General features: G+C 40.3%; 1 protein-coding gene across 1 annotated transcript in view; it reads right to left on the bottom strand.

The window, feature by feature from the left end:
* Positions 1 to 5,447: 5,447 nt before the first annotated feature.
* Positions 5,448 to 22,529, bottom strand: part of PARVG (parvin gamma) — a 31,881-nt gene continuing 14,799 nt past the window's right edge. The window contains exons 7-13 of the mRNA XM_074949134.1: positions 21,562 to 21,617; positions 19,557 to 19,579; positions 17,589 to 17,650; positions 17,423 to 17,491; positions 15,432 to 15,533; positions 7,486 to 7,558; positions 5,448 to 5,885 (exon numbers count right to left, since the gene is read on the bottom strand). Of these exons, the coding sequence (XP_074805235.1) occupies positions 5,806 to 5,885; positions 7,486 to 7,558; positions 15,432 to 15,533; positions 17,423 to 17,491; positions 17,589 to 17,650; positions 19,557 to 19,579; positions 21,562 to 21,617 (465 nt within the window). The 3' untranslated portion in view covers positions 5,448 to 5,805. The remainder of the gene's footprint in view (positions 5,886 to 7,485; positions 7,559 to 15,431; positions 15,534 to 17,422; positions 17,492 to 17,588; positions 17,651 to 19,556; positions 19,580 to 21,561; positions 21,618 to 22,529) is intronic.

A 22,529-nucleotide genomic window follows, 5' to 3' on the forward strand; every position in this document is an offset into this window, starting at 1 on the left:
CAAATTAGTTATGTCTATTTGTTTTCCTTTTTATTCTATAACAAGTCTAGATGCTTTTGCACATCCACTGCATCCTGTGCTTAAAGCGTACAATCAGTGCATCACAGTAACTCCACCCTTCCCTCGGCTCTTCTTTCCACAGGCCTCCTGCCAGCCAGTGCCAGGATTAAAGAATTTTGGGGCCCTATGCACAATGGAAATTGGGCACACCTTCCCTGCCCCTGGAAGGATGGGAGACATTAAGGTCCTGCCCCCACAGGGTGGGAGCCCCTGAGGTGTTGGAGAATGAACCTGCCTGGCTGCAAACACCCACAGGCTCCTGTCCCGTGGGTCTGGCCTGGTTCCCTGCTCCAGCCTGTGGGCTTTGCCACACGAGGCAGACGGAGCCCTCCTCTGCCCCTCACCCCCTACAATGCCCTGCCCCTTTCCTGGCCCACAAGGCCCTGCTGCCATAAGATGGGGGCCTTGTGCAAGTGCGCTGAGTGCATATTGGGTAACTGGCCCTGCTGCCAACATTCCTGTCCTCAGAGATTCTCTTCCCAGTAGGGCTCTTCTCTTCTGCTGTCTGCTAGACAGTATATCTGCTTGAGAGACAGTACAATCTAAAGGAATAACGATGGGAGTGAGGCTTAGGACCCTGTCAATACTGCTCAAGTCTTTGCTGGTGGCTCACTGTGTAGCTACTTACAAGTCACTTCTCTACTTCAGTGTACCCATCTTTAAAATGAGGACAATATAACAAGCTGATAACACCCTGCATTCACCCTGAATTGTTTTGCATTCACCCTACTAGCAGCATCTTGGATCACCTGTTGAATATTTAATAGAACTGTTGCCAGCACCCAGTGCCGAGAGGCTGAACAACAGCTTGAGTGGTTCGTTACCCGGTGTGCTACACCCAGTAATCACAACGGGGTGGAGAAGCAGAAAAGTTTATTTGAAGCTTCAAATAGGTACAGGGAGATTTGAATCTCAAATCCTGTACACAGAGCAGGAAGTTACACAGGCTTTTATACATCCTTTTTCCCAGCATACTTATCCAATAGCAAGCTGCCCCAAGTATCCATATAGCCAGCCAATCCAGTTCCCAGCTAGTTCCCTGGTTCTCTGTATCATTTGTTAAACTATACATAAAGCTGCTTTATTCAGCATTGTTCTTCCATATCTGCCCTGTGTGGCCTTGCTTAGTTTCAGGCAGTCTGACTCTGCAGCATATTGTTGCAGATCCTCAGCATAACTGCTGTGTGTGCCTCCAGGCGGGGGGGCCAAGGACACTTGGGCCTAGTACGCAGAGCTGCTGCGAGTGCCTCCAGGCGGGAGGGGGGGCCAAGTACACCTGGGCCTAGTGCGAGGGGGCTTCATCGACACTCGTGGTCTTCCATCCCCTCGAGTTACCTAGTGGCCATGCCCCAGTGTCCCCAACAGAACAGTGCAATATTTTTTCTGTCTTCTAAAATTATTTGATACACTCAGAGCCATTGGCTCTTTAGAAATACTTGCCAGTCTTCAATCCATCATAATTCAATTTATATGCCTACTTATATGGTGTAATGAAAACAGAATAGATTAGAATTCTAGTAGCACATCCAATTCTCCCCTCAGGGAATACTTAATTTCTAGGATTTAAAAATTACAGGAGAGTTACATTTGTATATTTAATTATATGGCAAGGCAAATTAATGCCCCAATATGGACATGTCATGGTATACTTAAAATGTCATGATAGATTTGCCAGTAAATACAGAACAAACAGGCTTATTTTTCTTTTATTGACTGATAATCATAAGAGAAAAAAGAGAGCAAGTCTGTCACTGGTTGTGCCAGGCACAAATAACATCTTAGAATAATAATAAATAACTCTCTTTTCCCCAGTTCCATGCTGATGGAATATGTGCTTTAGCACGGTCACTCTGTCTTTACTAATCAATCTATGACAAATCTATGACTGTGTCCCATACATAAGTAGTGCACTTGTACATATTTCTATAGGAAATTATGGAGTGGGTGGCTGTCTAATGGATTACTAAAATTCTAAAGTATGCTTTACGAATCAGACATAGGCTTTTTATAATCAGACATATGCTTATTCAAGACATCACGCACATTATGAATTGGCTTAAAGTGTGAAAGACACATTAAAATATTCATTTTTCAGTCTCTATTTTAAAGTTACTGATTCAACTACATTAGTTGTCATCCTTTTGAAAACATACATCAAAAATAAAAATAAAAGATTACTCATTACAAAAGGGCTTACAAGAACTTGAGGTGGAAAGGAGAGCATAGTCCATCCACCTATTCAGGAGCTAGATAGGTATCTGGCATAATTCGATCCATTGTCCTCAAAAGAGCTGTATTTATTTACACTAGCTGAGGATCTGACCACAAGATTTTAAATGCTATGAGATGAAATCTAAATATATGCTTTCCCACAGCCCTACCTTCCGTTCCATTACATTATTTATTGGAACTTCCCCTTTACGAAAAGAGCACAAAATGTTCCAAAATCAGGACCATCTCCAATTTTCAAGACAGGTAGCATTCTTCATTCATTTCAGAGTAACACATTTGAAGAGCTTTTATGTGACCAGCTGTGGGAATTGCACTCTTGATCTGGTGATGGAGGGGGCATGGTTAATGGACAGACATGTTTTGGAGAAAGGAAAAGGGAAAGTTTGAAGGTGTGCTTTCTGGAGAAAGGGATTGTGAGCCAGCACTTATGGATCATATTCTTTGCTCTGCACTAACTTGCTAACCTTTCTGTGCTTCATTTTCTCCGTCTGTAAAATAGGGATGTTAAAAGTAGGAAAGGGTCTGTAAAAAGTAGGAAAGGGTTATTTGTGTGATATGGACTACTGCCTAGCTAGGAATTGGACTGAGATCACCAACTCATTTCACATAGACAACAAGGAGTCCGGTGGCACCTTAAAGACGAACAGATTTATTTAAGCATAAGCTTTCGTGGGTAGAAAACCCACTTCTTCAGATGCATGGAGTGAAAATTACAGATGTAGGCATTATTATACTGACACATGAAGAGAAGGGAGTTACCTAACAAGTGGAGAACCAGTGATGACAAGACCAATTCAATCAGGGTAGATGTGGTCCACTCCCAATAATTGATGATGAGGTGTCAATTCCAAGAGAGGGAAAGTTGCTTTTGTAGTGAGCCAGCCACTCCCAGTCCCCATTCAAGCCAAAATTAATGGTGTTAAATTTGCAAATGAATTTTAGTTCTGCAGTTTCTCTTTGAAGTCTGTTTCTGAAGTTTTTTTGTTCAAGTATGGCTACTTTTAAATCTGTTATTGAGTGACCGGGGAGATTGAAGTGTTCTCCTACTAGCTTCTGTATGTTACCATTCATGAGGTCTGATTTGTGTCCATTTATTCTTTTACGTAGAAACCGTCCGGTTTGGCCAATGTACATGGCAGAGGGGCATTGCTGGCACATGATGGCATATATCACATTGGTAGATGTGCAGGTGAACGAGCCTCTGATAGTGTGGCTGATATGATTAGGCCCTATGATGGTGTCCCCTGAATAGATATGTGGACACAGATGGCAACGGGCTTTGTTGCAAGGATAGGTTCCTGGGTTAGTGGTTCTGTTGTGTGGTTGCTGGTGAGTATTTGCTTCAGGTTGGGGGGCTGTCTGTAAGCGAGGACTGGCCTGCCTCCCAAGTTCTATGAGAGTGAGGGATTGTTTTCCAGGATAGGTTGTATATCGTTGATGATGTGCTGGAGAGGTTTTAGCTGGGGGCTGTATGTGATGGCCAGTGGTGTTCTGTTATTTTTCTTGTTGGGCCTGTCCTGTAGTAGGTGACTTCTGGGTACCTGTCTCACTCGGTCAATCTGTTTCCTCACTTCCCCAGGTGGGTATTGTAGTTTTAAGAATGCTTGATAAAAATCTTGTAGGTGTTTGTCTCTGTCTGAGGGATTGGAGCAAATTCTGTTGTATCTTAGGGCTTGGCTGTAGACAGCCAAGCTGGAGGCATGTAGGCAAGTATAGCGGTCAGTAGGTTTCCGGTATTGGGTGGTGTTTATGTGACCATAGGCCACTAAAAATACATCATCTAGTAATGACTTCCAGTCACTAGCAACACGGGCTGGATTCTAACCAATTACCTAATGGCAAAAGGCTGTGCCTATGCCATAGTACCAGTCCCCAGAGTCATTAAATCCCTCTGTGATGGACATTCTATTTCTGTATCCTCAGTAATCTAGCTGTGTTCTAATCTTCATGTAACGTTCCAGTAAACGTATCAGTGAATAAAGAACACAAACTTTTAAGATCTTCCCCTTCATTAGATGTTTGGAGCCCATCAGGAGAATAAAACAAGATATCTACAGAGATTCATACATGAGATAACCCTAAGAATGTACGTCAGATATGAATCTTTTGGAATAGCTGATTTAATTAACTTTTGCTATTGAAGCAGGGTGCTCTTTTTTGGTAACTTGTTGGTGCCAGACATTGGATTTTCCTTTGTAAAATGTATCTTGATAATTAGCATCAATGCAAATGGGATTATGATGTTCATAGCGGTTTGTAGAACTCTCTCCTTTAGTAGCTATGCATAATTATAATTTTTCAAAGCCAAATATACATGAAATGCAAATTTAAAATAACTTTAAGGTCAAATGAAGCTGAAGAAAGCCTCAAAGGGCCTAGGACTTAAACACCAGGGTAGCAGTTAAAGGAGAGGAATGTGGGTTTTGCAGCCACAACTACATTACGGTGGGGACTGCGGGGCTGCATACCTTAGTGGCAGCTGCTGGAGGTATTGTACAGAACAGGTATCCCGTATAGTCCCAATACAGGTTGTCTGCCCCACAAGAGCAAACTCAGAAGTGGCAGCTACAAAAAGGTTTCAGTATAAACTCCCGTCAGTGCTGGACTCTGAGTGTTACTGGGATAGAATGAGCCACACCCCACCCACCCTCCCATGCACCCTTGTAAGGGGGAAGGTGGAGTCATGTTAGCCTCTCCCCTTGCACTTAGATAGTGCAGAGACTAGTATTCAGGCTGGCCATAAGTAGGTGCACAAGAGTTGCAGGGAGAAGAGGGCTGCAGCAGGCCACAATGTTGTGTTAGATTAAAGGGCAAATAAGGGGGCTCTTTCATGGTTTTTTAGGAGGTATCGAGGACCGGGGAAATCCACAATACTGTACAGTGGATGGCCTGCATAGTCTCTCCAATGTAAACGTATTTTAAGAGGCAAGCAGGTTTTTTCAAACATTTCATGCCTTGTCAAGTTTCATACCGCTAGCCATTTTTTAAAATTATTAATCTCATCATCCTGCCTGAAAATGTAGTACAGGAGTTATTGGACTATGGGCTTCAAGCCCCCTTGGAATCTATCCATGGACTTCAACTCCATCATGGTGCTGCAGCAACCTCAGTGCAAGTACAGGTGCGAAGTTCTAAAAATGACTTCCAGCTCCCTCACTGATAAAAGGGTGAGGTGTTGCAGCCAGGGGCTTGGGTAGCACACTGACAAGTCTTTACAGCATTTTGGGGCCTTAGACGAAGCAAGGGGTGGATTCTGTTTCTGTGGCAAAATTCACAGCCAAGGAACAGCAGAAAACACTGGCCCCTGAATACGCACGTGCACACACATTTATATTATAGATAGCACAAGTTACATAACTGCAACTTTGCAAGCATACACACTTTTCAAAGCATATTAATACAACAAGTGTCATACAGGGTGTGCGCATGTGCAAAGTGGCAAACACATAGCTAGGGACTGAAAATTAAACCCAGCATACACTAGCAAGAAAATCTAGCTCTTGGTTTCACTCTTCATGTTTCTTTGGTCTTGTATTTGGAATACAAGCAGTACAAAACCTGCAATGTAGTCTTCATATCTCTGTTCACAATATCTGTGGATACACAAGAAAGAAACAAGCCTTCAAATGTCAAAGCACTGAAGGTAATCTTTCACTTTCCCCAAATTACAATCTAACTAAATCAAGAACCAAAACAGGAAATGTAAAGTTATCAGATTTTCTTGATAACTGTATTTTTTGTGATTCTATTATAATGTGAATAGTAGCAGACATTGCCTTAACTCTTCATTTCCTGGCTTTGTAGTGTTTGCACTTTGTTCTGTGGTGTGTACTTCCTGCTTTTTGAAGGTTTCAGTTTTCAGCTGCTAACTTCCATATTCTGAAAGTGCACAAGGTACTGCTAAGCAACCTCAACTCATGTTTGACAAGGGTTTTTGCTAGTTAATACATCAACTTGTATGCAAACTACTACTTCTTCCAAATGATGAGAGACATAGAGGGCTTGCTGCTCCTCTTCAAGTAATGTAAATGTATGGCTTCGTACTGAACATAGACCAGCAGTAGGACCACTAGGCCAGATCTTCAGCTGGTGTAAACAGTGTAGTTCCATTAAACACCAACACTCATCAGCTGAGGATCTGGCCTATGTAGCAGTACATAAACGATACACAGATGCTGGAGTTTATATTTCCCACATTAATCAACAGTAGACATTATTTGAGGCAATCCTCCACATTTAGAGAAATGGATGTCCAATGCTTTTAACCCACTCAAAGAAAAGGTATACCCAGAGGCTTTCACAGATTTGGCTTTCACAGACTGGTTCACTGAACTTCAAGTTCCAAGTATAGGGCATAAAGGCTCCAATTTTTCTCTGCATGCTCACAAAATCACTCACATTGACATTAATGACAGCTACCCATGAGTAAAGCTGGTTGGAAAAAACCATCCAAAACATTAACGAAAAAAATTAAACAAATTTTCATAATTCCCACACCTTCCATTTCTTGATTGTCTCTACCCAATGACGTAGGTACAGATAGATGACCGTTCCATGTGCTCATATGTACACGTACCCCAATCTTGTTCATGAGTGGACTACCCAACTGGGAAAAGATGCCATTTTTAACACTTGAATCGCTTTCTGGGGAACATGGTAAAATGCCCATCACTTAACATCTTTAAATAAAGACTTGAGGTCTCTCTAAAATATATGCTGTAGTTCAGCAACACGTTATTGGGCTTGATTGAGGAATGATTGGGTGAAATTCAATGGTCTATGTTATTTAGGAGCTTGGACTAGATGATCATAATGGTCGCTTCTGTCTCTAAAAATCTACTAATCCATTCACATCCTGATTTTGGCAACGAGGTCCCACGGACAACACACTTACTCCTAATTGGTAATTTCAGCAACTACGGATGTATCTTACATAATTTCATTCTTGCTTAAAATGGTGTTAACTTACCAAACAGTGGGTATTGTAACAATAGAACTTCTTTTTTTTTTTTTTTTTTAGTGTAGACTAGATTGTTAAAATATGGGATATATACAGGAGATGTGAAGCAAAGGAAATGTTATGAAATATGTGGTTGTCATGTTGGAGAAGATTCTCTAGCTGAGTATCTTAGCTTTTCATGAACCAGAGCAAGAATCATTCTCTTCCAGAACAATTACTATGTTATGACTCACCTTCAGCATTGACGGGAAAATCTAGAAGACCTCCATCTGTCAGCAAAGCCACTGCAAGGTTAACATTGTGAAGCTGTTGATCAGACGAGATCAATGAAACAAAGTGAACTCAGGCCAAATATAGACAGTGCATGCTTTATTTCTTTGGTAGTTGAAATGGGAGTTAGCATTGCTGTACCAACATTTTTTTCATACTCTCTTTAGTTCTGGTGAAAAGCTTATAATCACTTCTATCAGTTACCAAATCAGAAAAATAGAAACCAAATTTCCTTTAAAAATTACATGAGAAGGGATGCAGTAAGATCAGTTCATTTAAAAGTTTTCTGAAAATCTTGCATTAATGAGAGCCCCAAAAATTAAAAGTTTGATAAAAACACATGGAAATGTTTAACATAAATTAAATTTGCAGAAAGTATTCTATTTTTCATTTAAAATCCTAAAGGTTTGAAATGTTCTGAGCAGCTGTAAATGCAAACATTAGGATAATGCTTTAACATACAAAGGTCTACTGATGATATCATCATGGATATCGCACTTGAGATATTAAGGACACTTCTAGGAATCAAGTATTTTTCAATTCTTTTGTACTTCCTTTCTTGGCTGACTGCTTCTTCCCATCAGGAAAAAAACATTGCAGATGCATGAGTTCATTCATAAGTGACTTTACAAAAGGACAACAAAGCTCTTGATTTTTATTTATTTACAGTTACATTCCAGATCCCATTCGCCTCTTGATTTTAACAATCTAAAGACAGGTTGTCTATTTAGGTTCTGTCACAAGACTATTCCTTTAATGAAGTAAGAACAAAAACAAAAATTTAAATTGCTTCCTTAACCATTCTACTGCTCCTGATCAGCTTATCCTCCAGGAGGTACAGTGTACAGTGCTGGCATTCTGTGCTTTTTAACCTCCCCATGTTACGCACTTATGTCCAACCATGCATAAGCTGAGCAAGAGCTTATTGCTCTTTTATTTTGAACTAAAGTGATACCTTTATGTTCCACCTGGTTTTGTGATTTACAGATAACAATGACAGAGTTTGAAACTAGGTTTAGATTCTTCTTCAAATCCATGGCAGACAAGGAAAACAAGAGGATTATACAGAGCTACAAACTTCACCTGGGGATGAATAAATAAAATGATTGTTTAATGAAGTCACCGAGTGAGGAGGATCAGATGTTCCCCTCAGCAAGTTTATGACACTTCCACATAAAAGTAGAATGCTGATCTTTTATATAAATCTTAAGACACAGTACTGATACTTACTACTGATAGGCAAAATGGTTTGGATAAAGGGAGCACATTCATCTTTCTGCACTTCCAGATGGAACCAGAAGCACTGGAATGCTGTTCAGCATTTCCAGCCTGATAGGAAGTTGGAAATATGAGAAGTCTTGGATAAAAGTCTACTCTAGTGGTTATAGACTCTTCTGCCCCATGCCACTAGCTTGTCTTCCTCTCCATCTCTGACATGTCCTCTTTCCAGCCTGAACACAGAAGGGAGTTCATGTGCATGAAGTGCAAGCTGGTGGCTGTGCTGGAAGAAAAGATTCTTGGATTGGAGGAGAGATACTACTGAGAATCAGAGAAGGTGAAGAGGAAATACTGTTACCCCAGGTTCAAGGAAGAAGGGAGCTGGCCACCAAGGAATCAGAGAGAGGAAATCAGAGAAGAAGCCTGGCAGTTCATAACCACCAGCGGCATACGGTCACGGTCAAGCTTGCTTGCAAAAAGTTCTCCAACTGTCCAAGGAAGACAGATAATTCTTGTTGGAGATTCATACTCAGAAGAATCAAAAGAAATTCTGCAAGGCACAGGCAGACAATAGGAGAGTGTGCTGATTTCCTAAAGCCAAGAAATGAGACACCACTCTAAGACTGGATAGGCTTCTGAAGTCGACAGGCATCACCATTGGTGATGATGCCTATTGGAACTAATGACACTGTATTGTGGGATATTTTGCAGATAGTAGATGACTTCAGGGAACTTGGAAGTATTCTGAAGAAGAATGTCCAAGTGATCTCTGAGATCCTTCCTGTCCCACGAGTGAAAGAAGACAAAAGGCAGAAGATTCTGGAAGTGAATTGTTGACTAGGTACGTGATATAGTGTTTTGGGTTTATGGAACATTGATCCACTTTCTATGGGGAGAGGGGATTATATAGTCTGCATGGCCTCCATCTCAGTAGTAGGGGAACCAATCACTTCGGGGACAGGCTGGCTAGAATAGTCAGGAGAAAGCTAAACTAATAAGGTAAAAAGAGGGAAGATATGAGCACTCAGCACAAAACTGAGATGTTGAAAACAAAATTAATCAAGGAACCAAAGGACACGAAGAGAAGAAATTATTGAATTGCCTATACACTATGTTCGGAGCCTGAGTAATAAACAAGAGGAACTGGAATTGCTCATTTATGAACATAAATTTGGTCTAGTTAGCATTACTGAAACATGGTGAGATGATTCTCACATTTGGAATGTTAAAATCAATGGTTATAACCTATTTAGGAAGGATCAAGTAGGGAAAAGGGGAGGGAGAGCGGCACTCTTTGTCAACAGTGGAATTACCTGTTTCCAAATCACCAATAACTTAGAAGAAAATGATCTTCAATGCTTACGGATCAATGTCCTAACAGATAAAACACACAGATGGAGTACCAGATGGTGTCTGCTATAGACCACCAAATCAGCGTTAGGAACAGGATAACCACCTCCTTTGCACTTATCTATAATGTGAAGGAAAATAAGCTGCATGATCATGAGGGACTTCAATCTGCATGACATATGCTGGAGATCTCATGCTGCCAGTACCAAAACATCCCTGGAATTTCTAAACATTATAGATGACAATGTCCTAACAAAAAAGCTTACATAGGAGAATTCTTTATTAGACTTTCTCCTAACAGATGAAGAGGAACTGATCACAGAACTAAAAATTAATGGTAGCTTAGGTACAAGTGATCATGATTTGCAAGCAGAATAAAGTCCAGACCATTAATATGTACACCTGGTTCTTTAATGGGGCCAATTTCACAAAGCTGAAAACAATTATGACCCAAATCAGCTAGAAGGAAGAATTTAATCAGAAAAATGTGAATGATAATTGGGAATCATTTAAGAAAATCTTACTAGATGCCCCAAAAGCCACAATCAAGGAACAAGCCTGTGCTGGTTAAAAAAATGACCTGGTTTAGAGGAGAAGTGTAGGCAGCTATAAAAAGTAAGTAAGAGTGAGTGTGAGTGTAAAAACAAATGGCATAATGGGGAAGGTGATAGTAATGAATACAAATCAGAAGTTGGGAATTGTAGAAAAATGACAAGAGAAGCAAAGGGACAGAGGAAAATCTATGGCCAGCAGAGTTAAGGACAATAAGAAGGAATTTTAAAAATATATTAGAAACAAAAGAATTCTAACAATAGTATTGGGCCATTGCTAGATGGAACTGGTAGAATTATCAATAACAATGCAGAAAAGGCAGACGTGGTCAATAAATAATTCTAGTCTGTATGGGGGGGGGAACAGATGATATAGTCTCTTCATATGGTGAAGATAACACTCTTTCCATTCCACTAGTTTCTCTGGAGGATGTTAAACAGAAGCTACTAACGTTAGACGTTTTATATTAGGAGATCCAAATAACTTCCATCCAAGGATTTTAAAAGAACTGGCTGAATAGTTTGCTGGACCATTAATGCTGATTTTCAATAAGTCTCGGAGCACTGGGGAAGTTTTCAGAAAACTGGAAGAAGGCTAATGTTGTGCCAAATTTTAAAAAGGATAAACAGAATGACCCTGGCAATTATAGGCCTGACATCGATCTCGGTCAATATAATGAAACCGCTGATATAGGACTCAATTAATAAAGAATTAAAGGAGGGTAAAGTAAGTAATGCAAATCAACATGGGTTTATGGAAAATAGATTAAATCAAACTAACTTGATATCTTTTTTAGCTGAGTTTACAAGTTGGGTTGTTAAAGGTAATAGAGTTGACATAGTATACTTTGACTTGGTACTGCGTGACATAGTGATTAAAAAACTAGAATGATATAAAATTAACATGGCACACATTAAATGGTTTAAAAACTGGCTAACCAAATAGGTCTCAAAATGTAACTGTAAATGAGGAATCATCATTGATGGATGTGTTTCCAGTGGGCCCCACATGGATTGGTTCTTAGCCCTACACTATTTAACATTTTTATCAATAACCTGGAAGAGACCACAAAAACATCATTGATGAAGTTTGCAGATGACACAAAGATTGGGGGAGTGGTAAATATTGAAGAGGATGGGTCACTGATTCAGAGAAAACTGGATCGCTTGGTAAACTGATCACAAGGAAACAATATATGTTTAATACTGCTAAATGTAAATGTATACATCTAGGAGGAAAGAATATAGGCCATGCTTATATGATGTGGGACTCTATCCTGGGAAGCAGTGGCTCTGAAAGATTTGAGGTCATAGCTGATAATCAGCTGAATATGAGCTCTCAGTGTGACACTGTGTCCAAAAGAGCTAATGTGATCCTTGGATGCATAAACAGAGGAATCTCAAGTAGAGCAGAGAGGTTGTTTTACCTCTGTATTTGGCACTAGTGTGACCATTGCTGGAATACTGTGTCCAATTCTGGTGCACACAATTTAAGAAGGATGTTAATAAATTGGAGAGGGTTGAATGTCTAAAGGATTAGAAAATCTGTCTCATAGTGATAGACTCAAAGAACTCAGTGTATTTAGCTCAACAAAGAGAAGGCTAAGGGAGACGTGATTACAGTCTATAGGTACCTACATGAGGAACAAATATTTAATAATGGACTCCTAAATCTAGCAGAGAAAGGTATAACCCAATTCAATGGCTGGAAGTTGAAGCTAGACAAATTCAGACTGAAAATAAGACATAAATGTTTAACAGTGAGGGTAATTAACCATTAGAACAATTTACCAAAGGTCATGGTGGATTCTCGATCACTGACAATCTTTAAATCAAGATTGTATATTTTTCTAAAACAGTGGTTTTCAACCTTTTTTATTTCCAGAGCCCTAAAAAATTTTGAATGGAGGTGCAGACCCCTTTGGAAATCTTAGACGTAGTCTGCAAAATCCCAGGGGTCCGTGGACCACAGATTGAAAAGCATTGTTCTAAAAGATATACTCTGGGAATTATTTGGGGGAAGTTCTATGGCCTGTGTTATACAGGAGGTCGGACTAGATGATCACTGTGGTCTCTTCTGGCCGTGGAATCTATGAACCGCCCCGCATCCCAATTCCTGCTCCCCTCTCCCCTCCTCCTCTGATCCCTAAATCCCTCCCCTTCCTCATCCCTCTGCATTCCCACTAGAGTGACCAGACATCCCAATATTGGGGACTTTGGCTTATATACACAGCCATACCCCCCAACCCCTGAAAAAAAAAAAGTGTTACAATTTTTCACATTTACTATCTGGTCACCCCCATTCCCACTGTGGCTTCTTCCTCCTTTTCCTCCACACTACCTAGGCCCAGCAACTGGGAACACTGAGAGAACAAGAGACAGTCTCCCTGCTCTCAGTTCCAGTGCCCAAGTCCACAATGGCCCCAGCCCACAATGGCCCACAACTACTGAAGAAGCAACTGAAGGGAAAGTCTTGTGCAGCCTTGCAGCTCAGGGCTTGGAGCATGCTTGGTTGCTCTGACGGGATGGTACATGTGCTGTCCTGTCACAAACAGGAGCAATGAGAGGATGGAGCGTGCTCAGTGAAGACAGAATCTTCAGGGAATTTAGCTGCCAAACTCAAACAACACTCTATACTGACCATGTGCCAACTGAGAGGCTTATAAATTGACCAAATTTGGGCAGTTTTTCACAGGGATGGCAAAAATCCTCACAAAAACCACCTCCTGCTTCAAAGAATGGAGGAGCTAGAACTTCTCAGCAAATGGGTTGTGAAAATGTTTTTAGCATGGGCAAAACAACAAAGTTCCCCCTAACCTCGTTCTCAGAAATAGGTGAACTGTTTTAGTTGGAAAAAAAAATTCAGCCTGAGGCAGGTACCTTGCCTGGAAAATTATAGCCCTAATAGTTGAAGTTTGGCAAAGTTATGATCAACTGAGAACAAGGTCTTATAATGGGATTTATGGGAAGTATCAAGGCAACCTTAACTATAGGTGAGCCTTCCAGTTCCACCTATAATAAAGGAAAGGGGGGGAGGGATAGTGCCATCCTCTGACATCAAAGGGAGGGTGGTGAAGCAAGAGATCAGAGAGTGCACCACCCACTGATGCCACAGGATGAGCAGGAGGATAACTCCAACCACTGATGCCCTGCTGCGGAGATCTTTAAGAGGTAAAGGATAGTTCCATCCTATGTTGAGCAGGGTTCTGCCACCACCACATTTGGTTTCTTTTCAGTTTACATACATTCTAGATATATCCTAATATCGATTTTCCTTTATTTTTCAGTGTTTTCCCCCCTCACTAGAATTCACTCCAATTTCCTCTGCCCAAGATACACAGACTGTATTTACTGGCTTTGAACTATCAGCTTTCAACTTGAGTAAAAGACGATACACAATAATGATCCTGAAGGTATGGCTGGTTGTCACCACCTTTTATAACAGGAATGTCATGTTTTAAATCTCAGAGGAGTTCTGCAGTGAAGGTTACAGCGTCATGTTCTACTGTACCAATTAATGTCTAAAATGTGGGGTAGTTAGAGTACACAAGGGATTTGGGGGAAGTGTTTTAAATTGAAATAAAGTCTCTGAACTACAGTAGTTAGATTTTTATATCACTCAGGGTATAAGACAGGGAAAAAAATTAGTAAACAATGCTTTGACCAAAAGTAGTACCTGGGATTAACTTTGCTAAAATGAAAATTCTTGACATATTCAGTATCACAGCAGAGTGCTTCACACTCTCAGTGGATTCCTCTCTGAAGGCAGTGTCCAATGGGTAGAGGCTAGGACTGGGAGTCAGTAGTTCTGGATTCTAATACCAACTCTGCCACTGTCTTACTCTGCAATTTACCTCCAAAAAATGGAGATATCTACATTCCTCACAAGAAAGATGTTTAGGCATCATTAACTAACAGGGCTGGTCAAAAGAATGGGGATTCTTTTCTGCAAAACTTTTTGAACAAACCAAAAACATGTTTGTTTTGTTCAAACTTCTTCATGGGTTTTACTGATTTTTTTTCTTCTAAAGTGATTTGAAATTAAAATGTTTTGTTTCCAATTTAATGGAATCAGAGCAAAAGAAATAGTGGAGAAAGAAAAGGGAGAGGGTGATTGAAGATGGAAAACTTTCATTTTGATTCAATTCAAATTTATTTTTTCCCCAAATCTAATTATCAGAGTTTTAAAAGAGGGTCAGTATTTGACAGGCTGTATGTACTAGGGCTCTCAGTTTTGCTAACAGAGGGTCAGGTGAATTGATGTTAGCAACAGCAGGAAACTTTTAGAAAAGTTACCTTGCCTACGTGGGGCCTTAGCAGTGGTTCCATCAAGTTATGGTTGAGGTACATTTGTGGGACAATGTGAGGGAATCTCTGCGGCCCCTACACTTGCTGTGTCACCCGTGTGGCTAAATGGAAGAAGCTGTTGGTCTAATATTGCATTCACATTCCAACCCATACAACACAGAGATGTTTATTTAAAGCACTATGAATTCAGTGCATTTGTCTGGTTAACAAATGCAAATAATGATCACTGTCATTTTGTAGGATCATGGTAGATTTCAGTACAGCCTTGGGGACAGGGACTAGGTTTTTTAAAAAATTAATTATAACATGCTTAGAGCACTCTTGTGTGTTGTCTAAAGCTGCTATCCTGCAAACTCTTGATCATATGATTAACTTTACACATTGTCAGTAGTCTCTGTGATTTCAGTGGGGCTAATCATGTGCATAAAGTACATGTAAGGTGTTTGCAGGATCCGGGCTTAAGTAAATAAATAATAACCTACCATTTCCGTAGCACAGTTTGGGTTCAGGAAGAACTCCCTTAAATTCAGGAAATACCCCCCAAGTTGTCCAATTAACAAAAGCAAGATAACTCCATCTGCAAACTATAAGAAGAATCACCTGAGTATTATTTATTAAATTGGCTTTTACCAAAGCCAGGGAAAAAAAGATTCAAAGAGTTTTACTCAGAGAGATAAATGTTCTTCTATGGAAAGAAGAATTGAGAATATACAGTATAAATTATACAAACTGGTGACTTATTTCTTTGACCCCAATTTATACACACAATGTCATTTCTATCTATATAAGGCTCATAAATTCCTATTACTGTAGCAGGAATGTAACACTGTGTGGAGGATAGCAATACAAATGTCCCATATTTGAAATGTCCCATGTTTGAACAGATTTCAAACAAAAATAAATACGCATCACTACATAAAAGGAAATTTCATCTAGGATTCCTGATAGCAATCCCTTCAAAAGCTCCATTCTTGGTAATTAACACTACAGTCTCCAGCCATACAATGCAAGCCAGTGGAATTATTATTGCGTCAAAGGTTTTAATGGTTGCAGTGAAGTGTCAGTTGTAGGCTAGATTTCCCCCACCCTTTCATGTGCATGCCAAGAAGGAAAAAAGCACAAGGAACTTCCGCATCCCAATCTGCTTCCACTTGTTCACCCTACTCAGAGGCATGGGAGAATCACAATTCCTGTACTCTCGCAAGCACAAGAACGGTTTCCCTCCCACTTATGTGCCCCAAGAGGTGCCAGTTGCACCAACGGGAGGTGGGAGGAGACAGAGTTATAGCGCCTCACCTCCTCTCTGGAGTGAGCAGGCTGCACCCATCCTCACAGATGGTGCAGTGTGAACTCTCCCCTGTGCTCTGTGAGGGATGTGTCTGATGAGTGCAAACCCTGTTGGAACTCCTCCAGAGGTGGTGGCTCCACGTTGTTCCCAGAGCAGGGCTGTGCCTCTGGAACAATCATGCGCTATAAATAAGGCTATGATTTTGTCACAGAGGTTGCGGAACTCACAGGATCTGTGACTTCCGAAGACCTCCATGACTTCAGCCCTGGCAGCTGGGAGCTGCAGGGTCTTGCTGCCTTCCACAGCAGCAGGGAGCGGTGAGGCCCCCAAACTGCCAGTCACCATGGGCATGGGGGGTACCCCACAGCTCCCGGCCACCGTGGGCAGGGGGATCCCCGCAGCTCCCTGCCAACCGTGGTGGGGCAGGGGGACCCCCACAGCTCCACACAGCGGTGGTAGCAGGAAGATCCCCGCAGCTCCCCGCCGCTGGGGCTCTGAGCCCCCACAGGTGGTGGGGTCCCCGGAACTCCCAGCCACCCCACAGTTGCCCAGCTCCTTCCCATTTTATCATGGATATTTTTAGTGAAAGTCACAGGCAGGTCACAGCTTCCGTGAACTTTTCTTTATTGCCCGTGACCTGTCCGTGATTTTTACTAAAAATTCCCATGACACAAATCTTAGCCTTACCTATTAATTATGACCTAGATTTTCACTAGTGTCCAGTGATTTTGGGTGCCCACCTTCAGGCACTTTAAAGCGGGCTGATTTTCAGAGGGCTGGAGGTCAGCACTTTGTGAAAACCAGGCCTCTCGACCATGTCTTAAGTTAGGCACTCAAAAAATCACTAGTCACTATTGACAATTTAGGCCTAATTTTCAAAGATGCTGAGCATCCACATTTCCAACTTAAGTCAGTGGAAGATGTAGGGGTTCAAGAGCCTCTGAAAATCAGGACCTATATGACTGCAACCTTGGGATGGTGTTCCATACAAACCCCTTATTTTCAATTACTTATCATATTGGCATTAAAAATCCTCCCAAATTGACACTTGATATGCCTGAACTCAGGCTATGAATGAATATGTATATTTGCCAAGTTTAAAAGAGAAATATAGGAATTTTGGAGGTGACAGGGAATATTAACATAACCGACAGACATTTTAACATACATCTCAAAGAGTGCTACCTGAGAGTCAGCATCTTTCACGTTTAATCCTAATTTTCCAACATGCTTGTTGACAAATTGCAAAAGCACCTAAAGAATGGGAGGGGGGAAAATGGAATTTTTAGAGAATTCGTTAATTATATCTTATAATGCAAATGTCAATGTCTGTTTAACGTTTAAAAGTTACCTTTTTCACAGCATCCAGTTTGTCCGGTGCAAGTGCGAATAATTCATCAAAGGCATCAGCTTCTATGGCAAAATATTCAATAAATGTTAATTAGGATTCTCTGGAGTAACTACTAGACCAGTGGTTAAAATAAGCTGAACTGGGAGTGTGGGAACCCTCCCTGTAGAAGCCCAGGAGAAGTCGAGTTGTGGGAGAGCACTGCTCCCTGATATTCTCTTCCCCACTTCATATAAAAGAGAAGAGAGAGCTGTGCTTCCCCTGACTTTAACTCCTATGTCAGACAAAATAGTTTGTTTTTAATCAGCTTCCCTAATTTTCACAGGCATGGGTTCTCCTAGTTTGTGCTGCCATTAGCATGAGCCCTAGGCAAGCTGCAGTTCCATGGGCCCTATAGTTCATCTCTTTTCATTTCCACGCCTTAACCCTGAACATCTGCAATAAAAATCAGTAGAAAATAAGTGGCATATATTACCATTCTTCAGTACCTGAAATTTCCATTGACATCAATGGGAGTTTTGTACAAAAACTGAGGGTGGAGAATGGCCCTACATTCAGTGATAGAAATATTTGCCCATAATTCTAAATCCATAGATTTGAAGGTCAGAAGGGACCAGTTGAGTCTGACCTCCTGCATAACACAGAGCATAGAACCTCACCCAGTAATTTTGAGTAACATTACATGTGAGAATTAGGGCTGGAAATTGGAATGAAATTTGGACATTTTCAGTGAAAAATGGAAATGAAATTTTTGTGAATTCCCACCCCAGTGACCCATGAACACAATTGCTTTTGCCTGAGATGAACAAAGTTCTCCAACTCGATTAAAATCAAGGGCATTATGCCAGCGTAATTAAGAGGAGATTGTGGCTTCTGTGGTGTGGGAAGCGAATTCAGCTTTGTTTAGGAGAGAGACTACTCATCAAAATTGGCAGCTATACTACATAAAAAGGCTCCAGTGTTGAGAGAGTGCCACTGGATCTCATTCTCCCTATTCAATTGTGGGTTCAGTATTGTTAGGAAACAAAGAATAATAAATCAATAGCAGGAATGTGTGTAAATCCTACAGCATTGTCACAAACTAGAGAGCCTTCTTCTGGAGCTAAGCTTTGTGTTTTTCTTCCTTTCTTTAAGCAAGATATATTTTTTAAAAAATAGATTAAAGACTGAAGAGTGAATTAAGGTTTCTTCCTTTGACAGATTCATCTGCAGGTTTTCTGCATTGTCTCAGTTTATAAATGAAGACCACTTAATGAAATAACTGATAAAAAATAAATACATGTTCAATGAAATACTTTGTCTCTGCACTGGCTGTTACTGGTCATATGAATTGCACAGAAGAGAATTAAAGCAGCCCCATTTATTCATTGAGGGTGAAATTTACCCCTTTGCAGATAGCAAGACTCAAACAGGCCTTGTAAGTCCTCAAAATGAAGCATAAGTGGTATATAAGCCTTTTGCTGACCCTCTTCACCAGGGTGAATTTCACAATGAAATGTTTTACTTCCTTCGGTGGTTCTGATGGTACATTCTGCTTTGGATTAACCTGGTTGTTAAGGTCTGTTATCAAGTGATAATAAAGTTTCAAAACATTATTTTGCAAACTAAAGAAAACAGACCTGAATGAAACTGGCAGCAAGTCAGAAGCCCAATTCTGCAGCTATTACACACATGAATAGTTCAACTGAAGTAAATGGGATTCATCTCACTTCACCCCTCCATCATTTTGCCTCCCTCGATTTTATTTCTCATTGCCAGTATGGCTTTAGGCTCTCCTGTGGGGTGATCAAGTGGAACCATGATGGGCCCAGTTCTGATCTCCTCCCAGTATTATACCATTGTAACTCCACTGGATCTCATGGGGATAGCCCTGATTTATCATTACGTCAGTGAGATCAGAATTGGATACATACAACTTTTGAAAACAGTATGCAGTAAAGAAACACTGAATTTGGCCTTCAGATTACTTACTTGACTGGCCTTCTAAATTCTCTCTAAAGATTCAACAACAAAAAGAGAATTAGCAAAAACATATGGCAGAACTAATCCAATTTCGAAGCAAAGCATATCTGTGCCATAAGGATCCCTATGAAGTAGGAGATAGAGTAGAGAACCTCACCAGTTATTTGCCAGAGGTAGCTTTCCAACAGACAGTTTTATAGTGCACTGTATTTATGTGTTCTTGGAAGAATATAATATTTTAATTGGCACACAGACTAACGCACATTTATTTTATAAGCACAGTCTTCCAACGAGCTGCTCACAATACTAGAATTTGAAGTTTTGTTAACATATAAAATATAATAGTTGATGATGGAACTGTAGCAGGGAAAAACTGTTTCCAGCTCATGGTGCAACCTCCATGATTTCATTGTGTCCCATTGCTGAGCTCATATAATAATTAGAGAATCTCACAAACTGAGCGAGATCAGATTGTTCTTTCTTCACTACCAAAATAAGGAAAAATTGCTGAACTCTGGTAATGTATTAATACAATAGCTATAAATTAGTAATATGTAAACTGGTTTTGTTTTTATACAATTGCAGTTTTAACCTCAGATGTATAAACCTAACATGCTTGGTTTACTAACTATGTCATTTGTCAGGTTTTGCTAAGACCAGTCAAAACCAGTAAGGGCTCTGCAAGATGAATAAATGCCTCTACTTCGTCCAATAGCAGTAGTGTTTATTTAGCGTGGCAGTAGGTTTACTAAGCCCTGAAAATGCTTAAATTACTGAACCGATTGTAACTAAATGGCAACCAGTCATGATGTATAATTGAACTTTTTGGTAATAGCAATTTCAGAATTTTTTTCTGATCAGGTCAATGTGTTGGTGTGACATATTGGGAACATGTTTATATGAACTTATGACTTTCAGTTTGATTTTTATGAACTCTTTGTGTGATTATATGCTTATTTGATTCTGTATGCTGTCATGTAAAAATTACATCTTCCCTCTTTTGCAAAGGGTCTGGCACCTAAGCGGTTGACCCTCGATAAGGACAATCAATAGTTTAATAACCTGGCCCTAGGAGGACAGTGGAGACTACTGGCCAGAGATTACTGACTTACTAATGGCTGTTATCCATGGTAACAAATATAGAGGATGCTGAAGGCCACAGCTAAAGTTAGTTGAACACTGATTCACTGAAATCAAAATGTTCTGATGAAAACTTTGTGAGGAAGGTTTCTAAAGTCCAGGATGGAGTCTTATTAGTGAGTGAGATACACCAACCCACCACAGAATAGCCAATGCCCTAGGGCCACCTAGGATGTGGGTGACCCAGGTTAAAATCCCTCCTCCAAACCAGTGACTTAACCAGCATGAATGCCCTAACCTTTGGACTATTGCCTATTATTGGGGTGGTGTATCTTTTTTCTACCTCTCTTGTATTCATTCATAAAATATTTTGAAACATTGCCCTTTTGATCTGATGCAGAACAAAAACAAATTTTGAAATCTGGAATTTTTTCATAAAATGAAATTGTTGCTTTCCAACCACCCCTAGCCACAGCCCACAGGGGGCTAGAGGCTGGAATAACCCCAGGGGAAGGCCAGGAAGAGACAAGGTCTAATAAACAGCTGTTAAAAGAAGACTTACTTTAGCAAGGGGAGCCAGAACCAGAAGACAAGACTGAACAGAGAATGGTGTCAGAGGATCCTGGACTCACTGAAGGATACTGATTAATACCAAAAGAGCTCTCAGGAAGGATGAGGAAATTGAGGGAAGGTCTTGTGTTCAGGCATTTGTTGTTTCAAATATGAATATCTCTTGTGCTTTGTCTATGAGTAAAGTGTGACTGGTTTAGAAGTTCCTTTGCAGAATGTGTGTGTTCCCTTGTTTTAATTCACAATGTCCCAGAAAAGTGAAACTGTAAATCAGGGTATCAACGTGGGTGGAATTCTGGAAAGCACATGCTTAAGTTATTGGAAAATGTATACAATGTATAAAACAAAATGTTTCTTCTCTTACCTATTCTCCGTGATATATTCCACTGCATTTTCTGTCCTTAATCCTGTTAAGGTACGCTTTAAACAGAAAGCCAATATAGAATAATGTTTAACTGCAAGGACTATACAAGGAAATGTGTAGAAGTAAAGGCAACTTTTATTAACAGTTTGCGGCTATAAACTTTAAGTTTAAAATATTCACAAGTACTTAAATGACTTAGGAACCTAAGTCCAACTGTCAAAAATGACTTTACTGGCATCTTGTATGGTCAAGATCTAGATCTTCCTGTCAGAGGCTATCCATACAATAAAGCATTTAAATCCAGACTCTCCTAGATGTAAATGTGTAGAGAGCAAGCCCAAGGCATATGCATCACGTAAGTCCCATGTGTAGCCCTGCAAATAGGGATTAAGTGGACTTTAAGGGGGATATAGGCCTCATGCTATGTTCTATATGCAAAGGAACTTCACCCACAGTTAAAAATCTGACTCAGTATTGCCAACTTCCACAATTATATCACAAGTTGTGGGATATGTGATGTTTTTCTTAAAGCCCCAGATCCTAGAGTCATGTAACTATGTGAGGATCTCAGTTTTCATTTCATTACCTAAATAAATAAAATTCTAAAAGGTAAGTTCCTAGCCCTCATAGGTGTGGAGAAAAGCTTGAAAATGTGACCCAAGTGCACCCTAAAGTCACAAAAATCAGAAAGTAAATAAAAAACCCAGTTTTTTAAAAGAAAAATCTCATGATTTTTAGGCCAATCTTAGGATTTTGGGGAGCAGAAAATGAATTTTGAACAGTTGGGGTTATAATCAGTTATAATTTTCCATCCACCAAGAGCAACTCTGCTTTCAGTCTGAATGCCTTTTATTTTACATTAAGTGGAAACAGCAAAAGCGTAGCAGGAAAGTCTCAATGACAAAGCATTGTGTTTGTAGCCTCTGTAGAACGCTACCTCTGAACTGAACACAAAATGGCTGGTTACT

The sequence above is a fragment of the Natator depressus genome, chromosome 1 (assembly GCF_965152275.1).
Source record: "Natator depressus isolate rNatDep1 chromosome 1, rNatDep2.hap1, whole genome shotgun sequence".
Taxonomy (NCBI): Eukaryota; Metazoa; Chordata; order Testudines; family Cheloniidae; genus Natator; species Natator depressus.